A 17819-nucleotide genomic window follows, 5' to 3' on the forward strand; every position below is an offset into this window, starting at 1 on the left:
TAGTGGTGTGGAATGCAGTCTTCCACTCATCACCTTCACGGATACGGACCAGATTGTAGGCACTGCGTAGGTCCAGTTTGGTGTAAATTTTTGCTTCTCGGAGTTGTTCTAGCGCTGAGGGTACAAGAGGTAAAGGATATGGAAATTTGACAGTAATATTGTTCAAACCTCTATAATCAATGCAGGGTCTCAGGCCACCATCCTTCTTTTCCACGAAGAAGAAGCCAGCTGCAGCAGGGGATGTGGATGTTCTGATAAAGCCATTTTGGAGTGCTTCTGATATGTAATCCTCCATAGCACGGGTCTCAGGTTGTGAAAGGGGATAAATCTTACACTTAGGAGGCATAGCATTGGGTAACAACTCAATCGCACAGTCCCAGGGTCTATGGGGTGGTAACTCTGTCGCTTTAGCCTTGCTAAATACTTCGGAAAATTCAGAATAAACATCAGGAATTTGTACACTCTTACCAATCGGGCTTTCAATGTGAGTAGACAGACAGGGTTTAGGCTTCAAGGGTTCAATGCAGTTTTTCAGACATCGTGATGACCATTGTAAAATCTCTCCAGTCCTCCAGTTGATTTCAGGGTTATGTGCCACAAGCCATGGATGTCCCAATATGACGTCATAGCGAGGTGAAGAGATAACATACAAGGTGATTGTCTCGAGGTGCAGAGAGCCCACTTGTAGGGTGAGAGGAACAGTCTGGTGAGAAATGCCCTTGCCAATGGGAACGTTATTCACTGCAGAAATGCTCAATGGGGGTTGACATGGTATTACAGGAATGAGAAATTTGGAAATCACATCTTCATGAATAAAGTTTAAAGCAGAGCCTGAGTCAATTAATGCCGTGAATGACATGGTTTCCTTATTGTGGGTGATGGTTACGGGTTGTGAACACATATCATAACAAGAAGGGAGGTTAAGTAAGTGGTTTACCGTGCTGGTGTAACGAGGCTTCTTAGCTGGACAGTGATCAATGCGATGGCCTGGTTTTCCACAATAGAAACATAAATTGAATGTACGTCTGCGCTGCCGTTCCTCCATAGTGAGAGGTGCGAATCCCATCTGCATAGATTCTACTGTATCGTTAGATTCAGCATGAGTATGCCTTGCAATACAGGATGTATTCCCGGGCCTAGCTGAGGTTTTCGGCTTCAATTTAGATGGTACATTTCTCATTAGGTTATCAATATGGACTGCCAGAGTTACAAAATCAGAAAATTTCAGGTTCTCACCTTTACATGCCAGCTCTGCTTGGAGTTCCTTATCCAGACTGTTTTGAAAAACGTCCTTAAGCGATTTTTCATTCCAACCGCTTTGTGCAGCAAGTGTGCGAAACTCAATGGCGTATTCAGCGACAGGACGATGATTCTGAGCCAAGTGAATGATCTGCGACGAAGCACTTCTTCCCCCAGCTGGATATTCAAATACTTCTCGCAGTTGTTGACTGAAGTAAGGGTAAGAAGTGCGAATACGCTGATCCGTGTCCCAAACAGCGGCTGCCCACTCGACCGCTTTGCCAGTCAGCAATGAAAACAGTTTAGAGCACATAGCAACATCAGATAGATTTTCACTCACATGATCCTGGAAATAAATATCCAGTTGACGAAGGAAACCCCTCACGTGTTCAGCAGTACCGTCAAACTTCTCCGGTTCCGATACACACACTCGTTTTTCAGATGTGGATGGCCAGGCTTGAAGGTAACAGGTGAGATGTTCATTGACGGACTGAAGACGCGTGAGCTGCTCTTGATAACCCTGCAGGAGGCTGCTTTGATGTTCATACGCAGCCCTCAGATTGGCGACATCCGCTGGATCGATGGTGGGCGAAGTATTCTGTAAGGATTGCTCAGGAATACAGGGATCCATTTTGCGGTGTTTATTAAAACAAACCAATCTGGCAAACAAATCCAAGACGTTAGGCAGAAGAGTAATCAATGTACAGGCAGGCAGATCAAACACAGATAGGCAGTCCAAACCAGGCAAACAAAACAAAGGGTAGATCCAAAGGCAGAGAAACAGATAAACAGGCAGATGGTCACAACAACAGGCAGTCAGAATAATACACAGTAAACGCTCGGTATGCAGGGGTAAGCTGGCAATACTTCGCGCTAGCCCTAAGCTAGCTTGAAACTTAAATAGGGACAAACAGGAAACAGTCAGAGAAGCAGAGGGCGGCGCCAAGTTAGTACTCCGGCGAGGGCTCCCTCTGGCGGCGTGGCGGTATGGACGTTACAACGACTGATTATCTTCCTCAATGGAATGTCAGAGCTTTGTTTTCCATGGGCCGAAACTAATCGCGACACTCGCATCTTTCAACCAATCAAAGATGACTTCGACATTCCCACAGGGTTTCCAGAAAATTGTATGATAAACATCAGACATTTAGCCAACAGGCTAATTTCAGGGATAACCCTGCCTGTAAATTACAAATGACCCTTAACAATTTGTAAGATATTTGCAGTTAAATATTCAAAAAACCACTAGGCCAGTGTTATATACTTTGTCCAGCTGATTACTATTACTATTTCGCACCCGATATCCTGGCCGGGACGTGTCCGGCGAAACTGGCATGAATGGCCACCCTAAGTAATACCGTAACATCTATGACTTTCGTTTTGAACATTACATGAAACCTTACATATGAAATAAAACGGTGTCATCAAACGCAAACTTAATTACCTCACCGGTTCACATGATTTCTCGTTCTTGTCTGATTGATGACCATCAGTGGTTGAGTTAAAGTCAACAAATCCCATCATTCCACACTGCTTCAGAGCATCATTAATCTACACCATTGTTATTGTTTTGATTGTGCGCCCTCTAGCGGTGGATTTTACAAATTGAATCTTTAAAAGTGGGGTTTAGAATGAAGATAACTCAGGATTAGGTGCAGTGTGAAAAGGCCTAATGTAAAAGAACATTCAGTGAAAATATAACCTTTCACTTAACTTTACTTTCACTTTTCACATGACACCAGGAATAGCTGAAGAAGCATGCTAAGTTTCATCAACTTCTACTAAATTGGAGCTACAGAAAACTCAGCATTTGTTCTTCGTTGTCGTTGAGACTGTTTTCTGTGTTTGCTGGGCTATTGTTAGGAAATCGCTTACTTTTAAAAGTTAAGTGTAATTAACTATTAGAACAGATATGGTATAATCATTTTAACACTGAATCAGCCAATGATTCAGTCCTATTTTGGAACAAGTTCACTGTATTATTAACTAAAAAAATTCATGCGGCAAGAATTTTTTAGATTTTGCGTTATTTTTGAATGACATGTGCATATCCAGATATAAGCATAGAGAGAAGAATAATAAAATAAGACAAAAGTCAGTTTGCTACAGAATGTAAGAAATATCAAATATTGGTAAAACTCTACAGTTGTATTAGTTAAAATTAGTAGATGCATTAAATAACATAACCAAACAATGAACAATATAGTTTTTCAGTATTTATTAAATCTTGTTGTAGGTAATGTCAATAAGATAGTTATTAAAGGGATACTTCACCGATTTAGCATTCAGCTTTGTATCTGTAGAAACCCGGCAGTATTACTGAATGACCATGTTTCCCTCCATCATTTCCCCCTGAGAGGAGAGATATCTGCATTTTGGTTCTGCAAAAAAGTCCTCCGATGATGCAAAAATCGTCATATTACATCATCGGAGGACTTTTTTGCAGAACCAAAATGCAGATATCTCTCCTCTCAGGGGGAAATGAGGGAGGGAAACATGGTCATTCAGTAATACTGCCGGGTTTCTACAGATACAAAGCTGAATGCTAAATCGGTGAAGTATCCCTTTAATATTCATGTTAGTTGATGGTACATTAACTAAGGTAAGGTAAACAGTTTAAATGTTTGATTTTAATAATATATTAGTAAATGAAAAAAAGTTTAATAAATGCCATAAAAATAACATGTTAGTAATGGATTATATTTACTAGTCGTTAACAAATACCTTATTGTAAATTGTTACTGAAATATTATATAAATGAATACCTGTACACTCTAAAACATTGATGTTAAATAGTTCTAAAAGGTTGTAATCATAGGGGAACCATTTTAGCACTACATATCACCTATAGCACCTCTGTAGAACATAATGGTGCTAAAGCTGTAAGGCATGACTATAGCACCACTTATGGGTTAACATACAACATATGGTTCTACACAGGTGCTACACAGGTTTTACACAGGTGCGGTTTAGCACTAAAAATGGTTCCCCTAATTACATTGTACCACTTTTAGTGCTATTTAGAATCAAAAAGCTTTCAGTTTCATTCTGGTAATTTAACATTGTGTATTATTTATTTTTAAACACCGAGGATGGTATCTTGCAATAAACTCCAACCAACACCAACATTGTAATTTAGAATGTGTTCGATCTTATTATATTTTCATATAACGTTACTACAATGATATTTTTTCCACAAAGATTTACCATATGACCATGTATTGCATGTGCTCTTGGTTCGCAACAGATCGTAAAGTAAGGAAAGTTAAGAAAGAGTGCACGTAGACATGAATATTTTGTCACAAATGTTTCTTTTTTTGACACAAATATTTATTTTCTTCAAAAATTTAAAGGGCATGACGTCGCACGACGTCGATCACATTATTATTGGTTGACACGCCGGTGCCTTATATTCTTATTGGTCGGGTGGAGCTGTGGGGGCGTGTCTCCGTGCAGATAGTGCAGCCGGACTGACGCCGCGGCTGTGCGTTATTGAATTAAATTCCTTTTTTATGTGGCATTAATTGTACTTCGCACACGACGAAATTAAGTTTATTTGTTTGTATAACGTATTAACTTATTTTTTTCCTTTATTAGAATTTAATTAAGCCATTTTAACATTATTTAATATTTAAGAGCTAGTGAAAGATTCTAGGCCTTGAACGGGCGGCGGTGATCGATTTTAACAATAGCCGACAATCACTGAGACTAAAGCCGCACATTGCTTGCATGAGAGTCGGTGTCAGAAGCTCGGCTTTATTACAGCAGTAAATAAACAAAGGACAAAGGAACCGCAGCAGGCCGGATGGTGGCGGGTGTTTGAGGGATTTGCAGATCACATATGGACGATTTCTGATTGTTTTTCTGGGCAGACTTAAACAATAGAAAATGTCTAACGGTGCAGCGGGAAGCGGGGGTTTAACCTGGGTGGTAAGTCATAACTTGAATTTTAATGTGATAATTCATGCGTTATTACACACACATAAGCATTACGAGTGTGATTGTTAGTACACACACTGCGCTGTAGCGTTTTAACAGTGAGATTCATCCAGACATGAGCTCATAGACTGCGTCTGCATTCATTCATTTACTCTGCTTTAGGAAAGAATAACGTTACATCCCATTATATAACTCTTTATTTATCTATTTTAAATAAAGCAAATTTACTCACCCTCTTTGTGTATGATTTGTGAAGCACGGCGTGAAGAAAGTTATTTTCTATTGATTCACTCAATTGTGAATGACTCCTAAATTGTTAACTTACTTTTTCATCTTTGTTGAGTCAAACTTAAACTATTGGGATGTTTATACAGAGAGGCCGTGGGTTTATTTTATTCAACACTGAAACGTACAACTAGTTAAACCTTCAAAAATTACTTAAGCCACAACAAAGGAGAAAATGCTGCTGAGAAATAGGGGGGTTTGTTGATGTTACTACTGATCCCAGAGCTGTGCAGATGAAATACTAATCATTACAGACAAATGTGCAGATGTTAACAGCATACTGTGTTGTCAAATAAAATGCACAATTAACATGTACAAATCTAACTAAATAATTAAAATGAACTAACAATGAAAAATATAAATGCTTATAAAGCATCTATTATTGTTAGTGCATATTATTTTCAAATATTTACCGCTTAAGCACAGTGGAAAACATGAACAAGTAATAATAAGCAGCAGTTGTATAGGTATTAAATAATATTTAAAAGGTGTAATAAATACTAAAAATATATAGGCCTATTGCTAACTAACATAACATGTTACCTATTAGGTAATGTTAAATGAAGTTATATTTTAAAGTGAGAAATGGCAATTCACAGAAATAGAAAACATGTGAAGAGTCCTAGATTGACATCTTTGGCCAACTTAAAAGAACACAAACGTCAATTTTTGTATTAGCTATGTTGTGTTATTTATTCAAACATTGAAGCATAAAGTTTAACATTCTGTTTATTGCATTGTGAGAAATGCGTATGCTTTACATAAGAGTATTTTCTGAAGTTTTTTTAATTGCACATTATTTTTGTACTTAAAATAGTTGTAAAGTTTAGTAAATTCATTTTAAATACTTTACCAACTATGAATAAATCATTAATTCACCATTTAACATTTTCTGTCGTGTGATTCCAAAGAATAATCTGAATATTAAATATAAACACAGAATACCACATCAGCAGACTTGTGAGTGGTTTGATAGTTGTGTATAAGTTTAACAAAGTTGCATAAATGTATCTAACAACAGACCCTTTTTGACAAGAACAATGGTTCGAAGAAAGAGGAGGTGAATGGCCGAGGAGATTCCGGAAAGAGTGAGGCGGTGAAGAAAGAAAGTTCAAAGAAGATGTCAGTGGAGAGGATCTATCAGAAGAAGACTCAACTTGAACACATCCTCCTCCGTCCAGACACTTACATCGGTTCTGTGGAACCTGTCACTCAGGTAAGATGGCACACACACATTATGACACTAATGTTTTTTTAGAGATCGTTTCTGTGATATAGACCAACCTGTCATGAAAATCAATGCAGGATATAAATGAGTTATTTGTCTGTAGTACTTGTTTTGCTGATGTATTTGTTTCATTGTTTTGTTTTAGTTTTATTCAATTGTCTCAAGTGACATAGCTTCTGTAAATAATACTAAATGTTTATGTGTGTTCTTCAGCAAATGTGGGTTTTTGATGAGGACATCGGAATGAACTTGAGGGAAATAACTTACGTCCCTGGACTGTATAAAATCTTTGATGAGATTCTTGGTAAGATTATTTCTTCTCTTTCACTCTCTAACATGTGCTTCATACTTTGTCTGGCAAATGTTTTATTTCCAGCCCAGTCACACGAAATTACGTACCTAGTCACGTAATTTTTGATTCTTTGAATTTCCACGTTTTTTCATGACCGTATCACGAATTTCTGTTTATGTGTCATTGTCACGTATTGGTTACTCAACTATTTTGTCCTAATTTCTTACCATTTTCGCTTCGGTTTAGGGTTAGATTTAGGGATCGACCGATATGGATTTTTTTTTATTGCCGATATCGATTTCTGTTTCCTCGGCCGATGACCGATACAGCCTGCCGATTTTCTTGAGCCGATATTTGGAGCAGATACTGCTTTTGCTCACTCAATTTACATCATAAAAATGACATGATGATGCCAAATGTTACAAGTCTCAATTTTAAAAAGTAACATTTATTGAACTTAAATAAAACTATATTTAACAAATAGTAAAAGCAGGTGAGGGTGCTATGGAACCATGAACTGCACTCTCCACAATGATGAGGAACTATCAGCAAAGGATCTTGATTTCTAGCACTTTACTACTACAAATATATATAGAGATGAGAAATAAAAACCTGCTGTCCAGCTATGATCAGCTGTTAGGCCGAGCTTTTTATGTTGTCATGGAAAGGTTGGTTGTTTTTAGTCACATGATCGACCTGCTGTTGCTTACGGCTTCCAGCACTCTGTCTTTAAATAATGCCGGAAAAAAACGGCGAACACAGCAGCCACGTATAAAACTCGCAAAATTGCCCCGGTATATCGGCCGGGCGATATATCGGTCTATCACTAGTTAGATTTACATAAAATGACATCCTTACCCAAGACCAACTTCAACCCAAACGCCAGGCGACAATGTTTTAAAATTTAGAAAATATAAATAATTAGAAAAAATTGTATAAACCAATGCTTCAAAAGACATCTTAATGCAAACACCAAATCTAAGCCTAAACTGAAGCAAAAATGGTTTGAAAATACGAAAATACAGTTGAGTAACCAATACGTGACAATGACACATAAACAGAAATTCGTGATACGATCACGAAAAAATGCGGAAATTTGTAACAGTATCACGAAAAAAAAAATTTCTGTGACTATAGGTACATAATTTTGTGAGAATGAGTAGTTTATTTCACTTCACAGAAGTTTTTTTTACCAAACTTAGTCAACATGAAAATTGAGCAACTAAAATCTAACCTTTATACGTTTTACAATTTACTTTATTAAAACAATGTTTCTGGTTTTATTATTCATAGTTTATTACTGGCCATTTCCTAAGAAGAAACTTACAGTATGTCTAAGTTATGAAATTTTACACACAGATAAAAGACTAAACTGCTACCCTAACAAAATTTGGGGTTTCTTTCACAAACCTTGTAGAAACACAAGCATTTAAAGCTTTGCTATATTTTTTTCAGTAAGCTAAGAGGTCTGAATGCTAATTTTCAAAATCTTTCATGCTGTAACAATTCATTTTCTTTTTCAACAGTCAATGCAGCTGATAACAAACAAAGAGACAAGAACATGACCACCATCAAAATTAACCTTGACCCGTGAGTGCTTCCATAACATCTTCATTCTTATCTGCTTAATTAGGAGTTGTTTATACCTGGTATTAAGATGCGTTTGGTTGATCGGATGACAAGTGGACAAGAGAGACACATTCACATTTACAACTAGTGTTTAAATCCATCTCTTTTGTCAACTTTCGACTGCTTCTGTCTTGATTTGACGGGGTGGTCTTTGGGCAAGTCCCTCTGCTTTTGTTTAAACACAAGTGGGAGAAATTACGGGTTTAAATAGACACGCACCAATATCATGTCAGAGTCTGCTGCTTATGCTGTTAGTAAACATGCTGCACAACGTTTTGTACAAGTATATGTACTTGTCCTAATATTTCTAAGCAATTGATGATATAAGCTTCACGCAACTTTAACACGCTTTCAAAATAAAACAAAAATAAAAGAGGTCGAGAGAGCAGCAGATTTATCAATGAAAGCCTAAAGATCACTGGGTTTGTGGTAAAAGTAAGCTACGATGTAAAAACATTGTGCTCGGTACATTACATTAGTTCAATAGACGGAGAGCAGGCAGCCTTTGTAGCTGCTCAGACATATTCAACCACATGCATTTAGTGTCGTTAGGGGTGTGACGGTTGTTATATAACCGTGAGACCGACGGTTATAGTTGAACACCGTCATTAGAACTCTAAAACCGACAAAACCGTGTTATTAAAATATTAAAAAATATATATCATAAAGAATGTTTAAATACGAATTAAAAACAATTGTCAACAGTCTGTGTTACACGCCCCACCATGTTATCATGTCACGCAATGAAAAATACAGAGCGGAGCAGACACTGACAACGCGCTGACATACAGGAGAGACCAGGGGCCGGTTGCACCAGCTGTGCGTAAGTTACAACGTAGCCTAGTTACGACGTAAATGGGCACTAAGTTACAACTTACGCACTACTAAATGTTTTTGCGTTGCACCATTAAACTTAGTTTAAACGTAACAATACGTTGTAACTAAATATTTACGGAAGCCCCTGTCCATGAATAATGCTTGGAATAAGATGTCAGACAGATTATATTACATCGATGAGCTCGTATTAATTATGAAGAGCCGCAAGCTCGTCAACGAGTTTTCAAGAGCTGTTTAATTTTCTGTGTATCCATCAATTAAAATAAGATTTAAAATTTCTTCCTGTTTATTTTCTCCTCCATGTGTGGGATAGATATTTTCAATTAAAAGTGTAATGTTTTGAGTTAGATAAAGTTTGCTTTTAACTTTCAGTTTAGGCGAGACAAGAATGAGTTTGAATATACGTACTGTTCAGACTATTTCCTGTTTACCCATTATAAGGCTTGTGATTGGATAAAAAAAAATAGACGTCATTCTATGCGACAACGCAATACTTTACGGAGAGCTTACGACCTACTAGCTACGTTCTGCCTTAAGAACAAACGGTGCAACCGAATTAAGTAAAGAGTTAGTTATAAACTAGCTAGTAGTTACTAAGCCTCTAGTTTGGACTTTACGTCCCAGTTTAAGTAAGAACTTTCGAACGACTGGTGCAACCCTACCCAGGGCACTTTTTGGTTACTTTTGAGATTAAACATATTAAACAAAGTCTCACCTTTCAAATCATCTCTTCCTTCTATTTAATTTATAGAATCAAATAAACATGAACGACCATAAGATGTTTTAACCGCGGAAAAGCTCCGCCCCGCTTTTCAAGTTCAAATCCTCCCATCTACTAACTCTCCTGAAAGCACATTCACTGCTAGTTGTCTTGCTGTTAATTGTAAATAAACGTAGAGCAAGTAGCTAATCACTGTCTAGTTTATTCAAATGCTGGTTTCACATCGCAAGCATGAGCACGGAGCAGCGCGTATGCGGAGAGCGTTTGCCGCGCGTGGCCATTGTGCTTTTACAGCGGCTGCGTTTGCAGCGCATATGGCGCAGTTTAATAATAACGGTAACAATCTCAAGTTCACATTACTTTATTTTACATGCATTTATGAGCAAAACCTCTTCAAGACGCTTTTTAATCCACATTGTTTTCGTGCTGTTCTGGTCCGCGTAATGACAGATATAGACACAATTATAGACATTAAAAGCCCGTGGCACAAATCTGTTTCTCTGAAGATTATTAAGGTAATGATAGATAGAGGATTCATATATGCTGGACAGAGAGTGTTTTTTAAATATTTAATTGCTTTCTGTTAAATTTCTCAAAGTCATTACTGTTTAAAACACACTTGGCATCACATTCATGATTTTATGGTAAAATGACACTTTCGCGTCAATCCACGAGCATTTAAACAAGCAAACCCCCCCCCCCCAGACGGTTATGTGACGAACCGTCACATTTGACTCACGTCACAACCGTCATCACCAATTCTGAAACCGGCACAGCCCTAAGTGTCGTCCACTTGTGATTCGATTGACCAAACGTATTTTAATACCAGGTGTAAACATCCTCTTACAACAGTCAACATGATCTTATGTGCTAGATAAACATTAGTATTAACAGTTAACAGTGTTGCAGTCAATAACATTACTGATTCCTGTAACAGCATGGAGAGTTTATTCGAATCTCATGATCATGTGCAGCTTCACCTCATTTTCATTACAGAAGATCTAAATCACAATGAATAGAACGAAATTTTTATGTCTAGTAATGGGCTGGATTTTTATGCATGTCTGTCTGGGTCGTGATAGACTTAAAGTTTTCCTCATTTAAACAGAGATTCCAACACCATATCTGTGTGGAATAACGGGAAGGGAATTCCTGTGGTGGAACACAAAGATGAGAAGATGTTTGTGCCTGCACTGATCTTTGGACACCTTCTCACCTCCAGCAACTATGATGACAATGAAAAGAAAGTCACAGGTATGTAAAACAAGTGTATATTTTCTGCAAATCTCGGAAAGGCATCATATACATTGGGCAGTGTTGGTCAAGTTACTTGGAAAAAAGTAATTCGTTACTTATACTGATTACTTCTCCAAGAAAGTAATCCAGTTACTTTACTGATTACTTATTTTCAAAAACATGATGCACGACCTGAATATGCTATAGAACAACAGACCTTTTAGCCTAATTCTTTTCTTTCTGTATATTCCATTATCTAAAATTGAATCAAATGAAAAAAATTTTAACCTCTCGACACGCACTAATTCATGGGCGTGATGACGTTGTTTTTTTAACGCTGCTAACAACATCTATATAGCCTACTGTTTACAAACATTAATAATATTAACATTACTATTAGTGGTGGCACGGTTCTTGAAAAAAATCTGAACCGTTCGGTTCGCTTGTCTTGGTTCGGAGCGCGCGTGCGTCACACGGTTCAACGGTTCATGGCATGCGCAATGTAGCCTCATGCCCTGTATGTGACCTCAGATAGTGTGTTTCCCTCTTTCGCGCGAAAGAAGAGGTGACAGTGTAGTACTGCAGGTTATGTTACGTGTAGAAATGGCAAGTGGGAGATAAAAGGAAGACTGCCCGGAGTTGGAGGATGCGCCAGCGTCGTATAAGTTTGGTGTGTGGAAACATTTTTTCTTCATGTTACCTATGATGACAGCGGAAATAAAACAATAGATAGAACTGGAGTCTATGGGTTGAATGTGTTCGAACAGCCACAGGAGACCGCCTTCTCTCCGACCATTTATCTAATCTGAGGTACTGAACACTTTTTACGTTGTTTTGTATTCAGCGCTATTTTTAGCCTTTCATTGATAAAACTAAAGTGACTGATTTCCGCGTAGTTTCATTTTGCTAGCGTGTGAAAGTTGCGCGATCTTATTTCATAAATTGCCCCTCAAAGTAATCAGGACAGAAGTAGTCAAAAGTGGACAAAAGAGACGGATTTAAATATTACAGGTGTTAAAGTTATGTTTCTCTCTCGTCCACATATACTCTCTTCAGTATTTAAGCAACCTCTCAGTGATAAATCTAAGAGCTACACTGAAGTTGGCATTTTGATAAATGCAAGTTATCTTTGTGTGCTAAAAATGCACATAAAGTTAATGTAGATGGCAATACACATTCTCTTTTTGCCAAATAAACGAAAAGCATGTTGAAATCATCAATGTCTTCCCTCTTGCAGTATCAAAATCTCACCTGGCTTTCCTCAGGGATGGTCCCAATAATGTGCTTAAAGTCAAATTCAGTTTGTGCATGATTACATGATATAACTTTCTTAATACTGTATCCTAAATTATGGATAATTAATACATTAACAAGATAATACATTTCTGGAGTGTTAAAATTAAAAGAAAAAATAACAACAAGAACCGTACTGAACCGAGAACCGTGACCATAAAACCGTGATACAAACCGAGCCGAGGGTTTTGTGAACCGTGCCACCCCTAATTACTATACATTGTTTAAAAGGTCTACGGGTTTAGCATCAGTGTATGGTCTCTGTTTTGAGATACAGATGCTCTAGCATCATAAATGTAGTATTTTGTGACAGAAGTCCAGATAACATGCAAAATATAAACGGGACTTCTTACCTTTGTGTTGATATAACGATCACGAGTCGAATCCAGTCTGTTACAGAAGTGTGAATAACTTATGAAAACAGTCTAATAGAATACATCCAATGACCATTTTTGTCCACAAATGCGTATAATCCATGAAATATAGATATATAGTCTGTTGTTTTCATCAGATTTCACAGGAACGTCTTGTAATAGAATATAATCTACAATCTGAAGACTATTTACGTCATAACACTGTATATGAGATGGAGCTGCAGTGCTCATGTCAGCGGGGGTTCAGGGTTTTTTTTTCCAGTAAGTTTCACATTCCTGCACTGGCTTGCTAAGTGTTTGCTCAGATTTGAGGTTAAATTTTTTGCTGTAGATAAAAGTTTTATTCCTACGCAGAGTGTACAGTGGACGCTGATGTTTTTGTCACCATTAACTGAGTTAAACTCAAAGTAATGTCGGTACTTCCGAGCATTAAACGCTGCAGGATTGTTCTCTTCTGCGCTTTGTTGTCTCTTCATGTTCAACACTACACTGACTGACGGCGCGGCGTTCATACGTCATTGTCACTCGACTCACAACACGAGACAAAATCAAGGTTAAATAACGCAGTAACGCAGCCTGCTTACAGGGAAGTAACAGTAATGTAATTACTTTTTTCCAATTGTAATCCCTTACTTTACTCGTAAAAAAGTTATCTGATTACAGTATCGCAATACTTCTAACGCGTTACTGCCCATCACTGACATTGGGCAAATTGTTATAGCAACCTGATCTCACGAATTTCCGTGAATTTTTCTAGTTACAGAATTTTTTGCTCAATTTTCCGTGGCATTCTCACGGATCTCCGCATATTTCCGTGGCCCTGCCACGGACTTTCTTTTCCGTGGCATTCTCACGGTTTGGTTACTCAACCGTTTTGTCCTATTTTCTTACCATTGTCGCTTCGGTTTAGGGTTAGATTTACATAAAATTACATCCCTACTCAAACCCAACTCTAACCCCAACTCCAGGCGACAATTGATTAAAGTTTAGAAAATATAAAAGAATACATCAGAATTTTTTTTATAAACCAATACTTACAGTGACAAACTAACGCAAACACCAAATCTAAAGGGCAATTTATAGTCGTGCGTAGGTCCGTAGCCTGTGCGTAGCTCTAAGTAGCCTGACGCGCACCTCACAAAATTTTTAACAGCGCGTCAGATCTACGCGGACCGCAAGTGCTGTGATTGGTCCACCAGAACCCCTCCCGTCAGGTAAAAAAAACTGCGTCATAGGTATTTCCGTTTGTGACGGTGAAAACAAAGATTAGCCAAGTTGAGTAGTGATTTAACTCAAACTGCATCAAAAGTCGCTGTTTATTTACTTTCATCATTGCTGGTCTTCTCAAATTATACACAACAAGTTGCTGTTTCTTTTTCGTTTGTGGGTTAACTTGTTTAGCTTCTTCTTCTGTGACTTCTGCTGCTGCTACTGTGGTTACACGCGTGGTTACTGGACGACGACGCAAAAGTATAAATGAAAACCGATGCGGAACCTACGCGGTCGCGGCTACGCCGTAGGACCTACGCACGACTATAAATAGCCCTTAACCCTAAACCGAAGCGACAATGGTTTGAAAATAGGAAAAAGTAGTTGAGTAACCAATCCGTGAGAATGCCACGGAAAAGAAATATGCGGAAATCCGTGAGAATGCCACGGAAAAATGAGCAAAAAATTCTGTGACTATCCCACAGAACTTTGTGAGATCATGTTGGTTATAGATATCATTTGTATTTTTAGGGGTCCAAGCACAAAGTTTTGGAGCCCTAGTGTACTTGTTCTCATTTAGTGGGAGCTAAGGGTGGGCGGTATGACTAAAAACCTGTTTTTACCTGTTTTCACAATTTCACAGTAACGATATATATTAGGGCTGCACGATTAATCGTTTTTTAAACCGAAATCGCGATGTGAATGGATGCGATTTTCGAATCGCAAGAAATGCGATTATTTCGATTCAAAACTATTAAATATAACAATCATCTAGTACGCAGTTTTTGACAGTTCGCTTCATGCAGTTTAGACCAATAGAGTGCATGAACACTGAGGTGCTGACTACACGTCATCACACCATTTGGAAAACATGAGCGCGAGCAGCCGTTCAACTCCTCAACAAAGTGTACGGCCATATGATTTCCGCGATGCGGAAAACACGGACAGAATCGCGAAATGCATACAAATGGAATTAACTGCACAACGCGGAATGTCATGAAGTTGGCAGATTTTGGATTCAGTCATTTTAAAAACGCATTATAACTCATTAACCGGCAAATGAAAGGAAAGAAATGCGCGAAAACATTTCCCTTTTGTGTAATGTTGGACTTAAAGAAAGGTGTATATACGTCCGTTTCTTGTCATGCATCGCAAACAATGACAAGCGCCTCATCAGACTATAAGCAGGTTTCATTAAAGCCCGGAACACAGCAGACGAAACAGGTACATTATACTTTCTTGCACGCGCACACATCTGCACCGCTTTGAATATTTACAGGCATGAGGGTTCATGAAGCGCGCACACAGAGACCAGTCAGCACACGCGTGATCACTAAACTTAAGTTTTCTTTCTTGTCTAAGGGCGCACTCACATTATCCAAACCAAACCAAACCATGCCCCAGCGCGATTGTCACCCCTCCCTTCTCCCCCATGGTGCACGCACTCACACTGTACTTTTTATCGATCCGAGTCCGGGCGCGCTTTCGTCATTAAGATGCGTTTGTTTTGAAAAAAGTAGGAAGTAAAGCTCTCCCTTAACACTGGAACCCACCGTAATGATAAGCCTGTGTTTTTTACCCGGAGTCGTTTGGTGCGCGATTACAGACAGCCCTCTCACATGTCATCATATTGCTTAGTTGATCTGTCACGTGTGCAGCTCGGACATTCACGTAACCCCGCTGCGCGCATCAAAAGGTTTTTACGGCGGCAGATGAAGGTGAGTGATCGCACAGCTGACGTCTTTACCTTTTGAATCGCGCTCAGGCGCGAATGCGCTCACACCACAGCCTTCCGCGCCTGAGCCCAAGTGAACCGCGCTCCGGCCCACCTCTGCAACCCGGCCGTGGCGCGATTAACCAATCCGCGCCCGGGCGCGGAACAGAGCGATCACGCTTGTCAAACAAACCAGGCTTTGGGGGTCAAACGCGCCCGAACGCGGTTTGGTTTGGATAGTGTGAGTGCGCCCTAAGTGAACATAAACAGCTGGATGTTTATCAGTATATTGAAGCAGAGCAGTTTTAAAGCTGTCTTGTGTCTTAAAGTGACAGTAACCCGGTGCTTTCTGTGTCAGAAATGTTTATTACACACCAAAAATTAAAATCACTCCTTACTCTTAACTGAACAAGCTTCTGCAGCTCCACATTTAAAATCCTACAGTGAGGACTGTGCAGTGTTTTATTTGTATTTTTTGCTTATGTTAAATCATAGATTCTAATAACTAATATATTTACATTTATTACAGATGCCTTAAAGTAAAACAAGATGAGTATAGTCTTATGATTAAAAGAAAAACTAAACATTTGCTTGTCAGATGCATTGTTGTAGTGACAGCCAAAATACATTGGCCTATATGTTATTTTAAATAAAACTTTCAAAAAAAAAAAAATTTAAATTGTATTTTTTTAATGTTCTTAGATTAAAAAAAAGTTTGTCTGCAGAATAGCAAAGTCCTGCAGACAACTTGGTACAATGTTTAAGAGGTTTTAAATAAACAGTAGCACAGCATCTTTCTTTGGTGCTTTTAAAACCACCACAACAAACCTGGATGTACCTCTTTTATTATATACTAATGAATCGCACTTTAAATCGCGAATCGCAATTTTGATCAGAAAAATCGCAATTAGATTTTTTTCTCCGAATCGTGCAGCCCTAGTATATATACCACCCTATTGATGGTTTCAGCAGTAACAACAAAAACAAGCGGCTTTCGTGGTCATCACGTAACTTCCTGTAAACTCCGCGAAGAATAAATAACAACAAAGTCCTTTTAAAGTAGTTTATTCATATAACAAGCAAAATAAACAACACGTAGATTACATAGGAACCGAAAACATTTGTAATTTTCGACAAGGTATTTGTTTAAGAGTTCAGTTTCAGCAGCTAGTCAGACCATTAAACAAACAGAAACCGGAAGTAAAGTTCGGACCAGACGCTTATCGCATCACCGCACGTGCGCCCGATGAACCGGTCTATAGTTAAATATACCACAGCTGACTGATTACTTTGAATATTTCTACTGTGTGATATGCTGTTTTATTTTATCTATATCAAGTAAAAATGTCCAGTTTTTCATTGTTATCAACATACATTTTATTGCAATCATTTTGGAGTTTTATTGTGATCGTTTTATTGCCCAAGCCTTAGCCAAATCTGTTAAATGGTGATTAGTGCCACAGCTCTTGGAATGCGCCACTGGGCTATATAGAGTAAGAAGGCAATAACACATTTTTCCTCCTTCAGGCTAGTTTTAAAACTTTTAGCTGCAAAAATCACCACTGTCTTGCTGAACTCAGAGGTCTTGCTATGCATGTATAAATTGACACACAGCATTTCTGTTTTGTTATTTTGAGAGTATATACATACTGCACACCCAGACTTTACTCTTTAACCTTATACCTCCAGGTGGGAGAAATGGATATGGTGCTAAACTCTGCAACATATTCAGCACAAAGTTTACAGTGGAGACGGCCTGCAAAGAGTACAAACGCAGCTTCAAACAGGTACAGGCATTTTGCTGAACAGCAATTAGGAACATG

General features: G+C 38.4%; 1 protein-coding gene across 2 annotated transcripts in view; it reads left to right on the forward strand.

The window, feature by feature from the left end:
- The first annotated feature begins 4668 nt into the window (after positions 1–4668).
- Positions 4669–17819, forward strand: part of top2b (DNA topoisomerase II beta) — a 37665-nt gene continuing 24514 nt past the window's right edge. The window contains exons 1-6 of one of the 2 annotated variants that reach the window (XM_055219778.2): positions 4669–5169; positions 6485–6679; positions 6905–6995; positions 8510–8573; positions 11279–11424; positions 17686–17783. In XM_055219778.2, coding sequence (XP_055075753.1) covers positions 5128–5169; positions 6485–6679; positions 6905–6995; positions 8510–8573; positions 11279–11424; positions 17686–17783 — 636 coding nt within the window. In that variant the 5' untranslated portion in view covers positions 4669–5127. The remainder of the gene's footprint in view (positions 5170–6484; positions 6680–6904; positions 6996–8509; positions 8574–11278; positions 11425–17685; positions 17784–17819) is intronic. The other variant, XM_055219779.2, reaches the window with a different exon arrangement.

This window comes from Misgurnus anguillicaudatus, chromosome 20 (genome assembly GCF_027580225.2).
Source record: "Misgurnus anguillicaudatus chromosome 20, ASM2758022v2, whole genome shotgun sequence".
NCBI classification, from domain to species: Eukaryota; Metazoa; Chordata; class Actinopteri; order Cypriniformes; family Cobitidae; genus Misgurnus; species Misgurnus anguillicaudatus.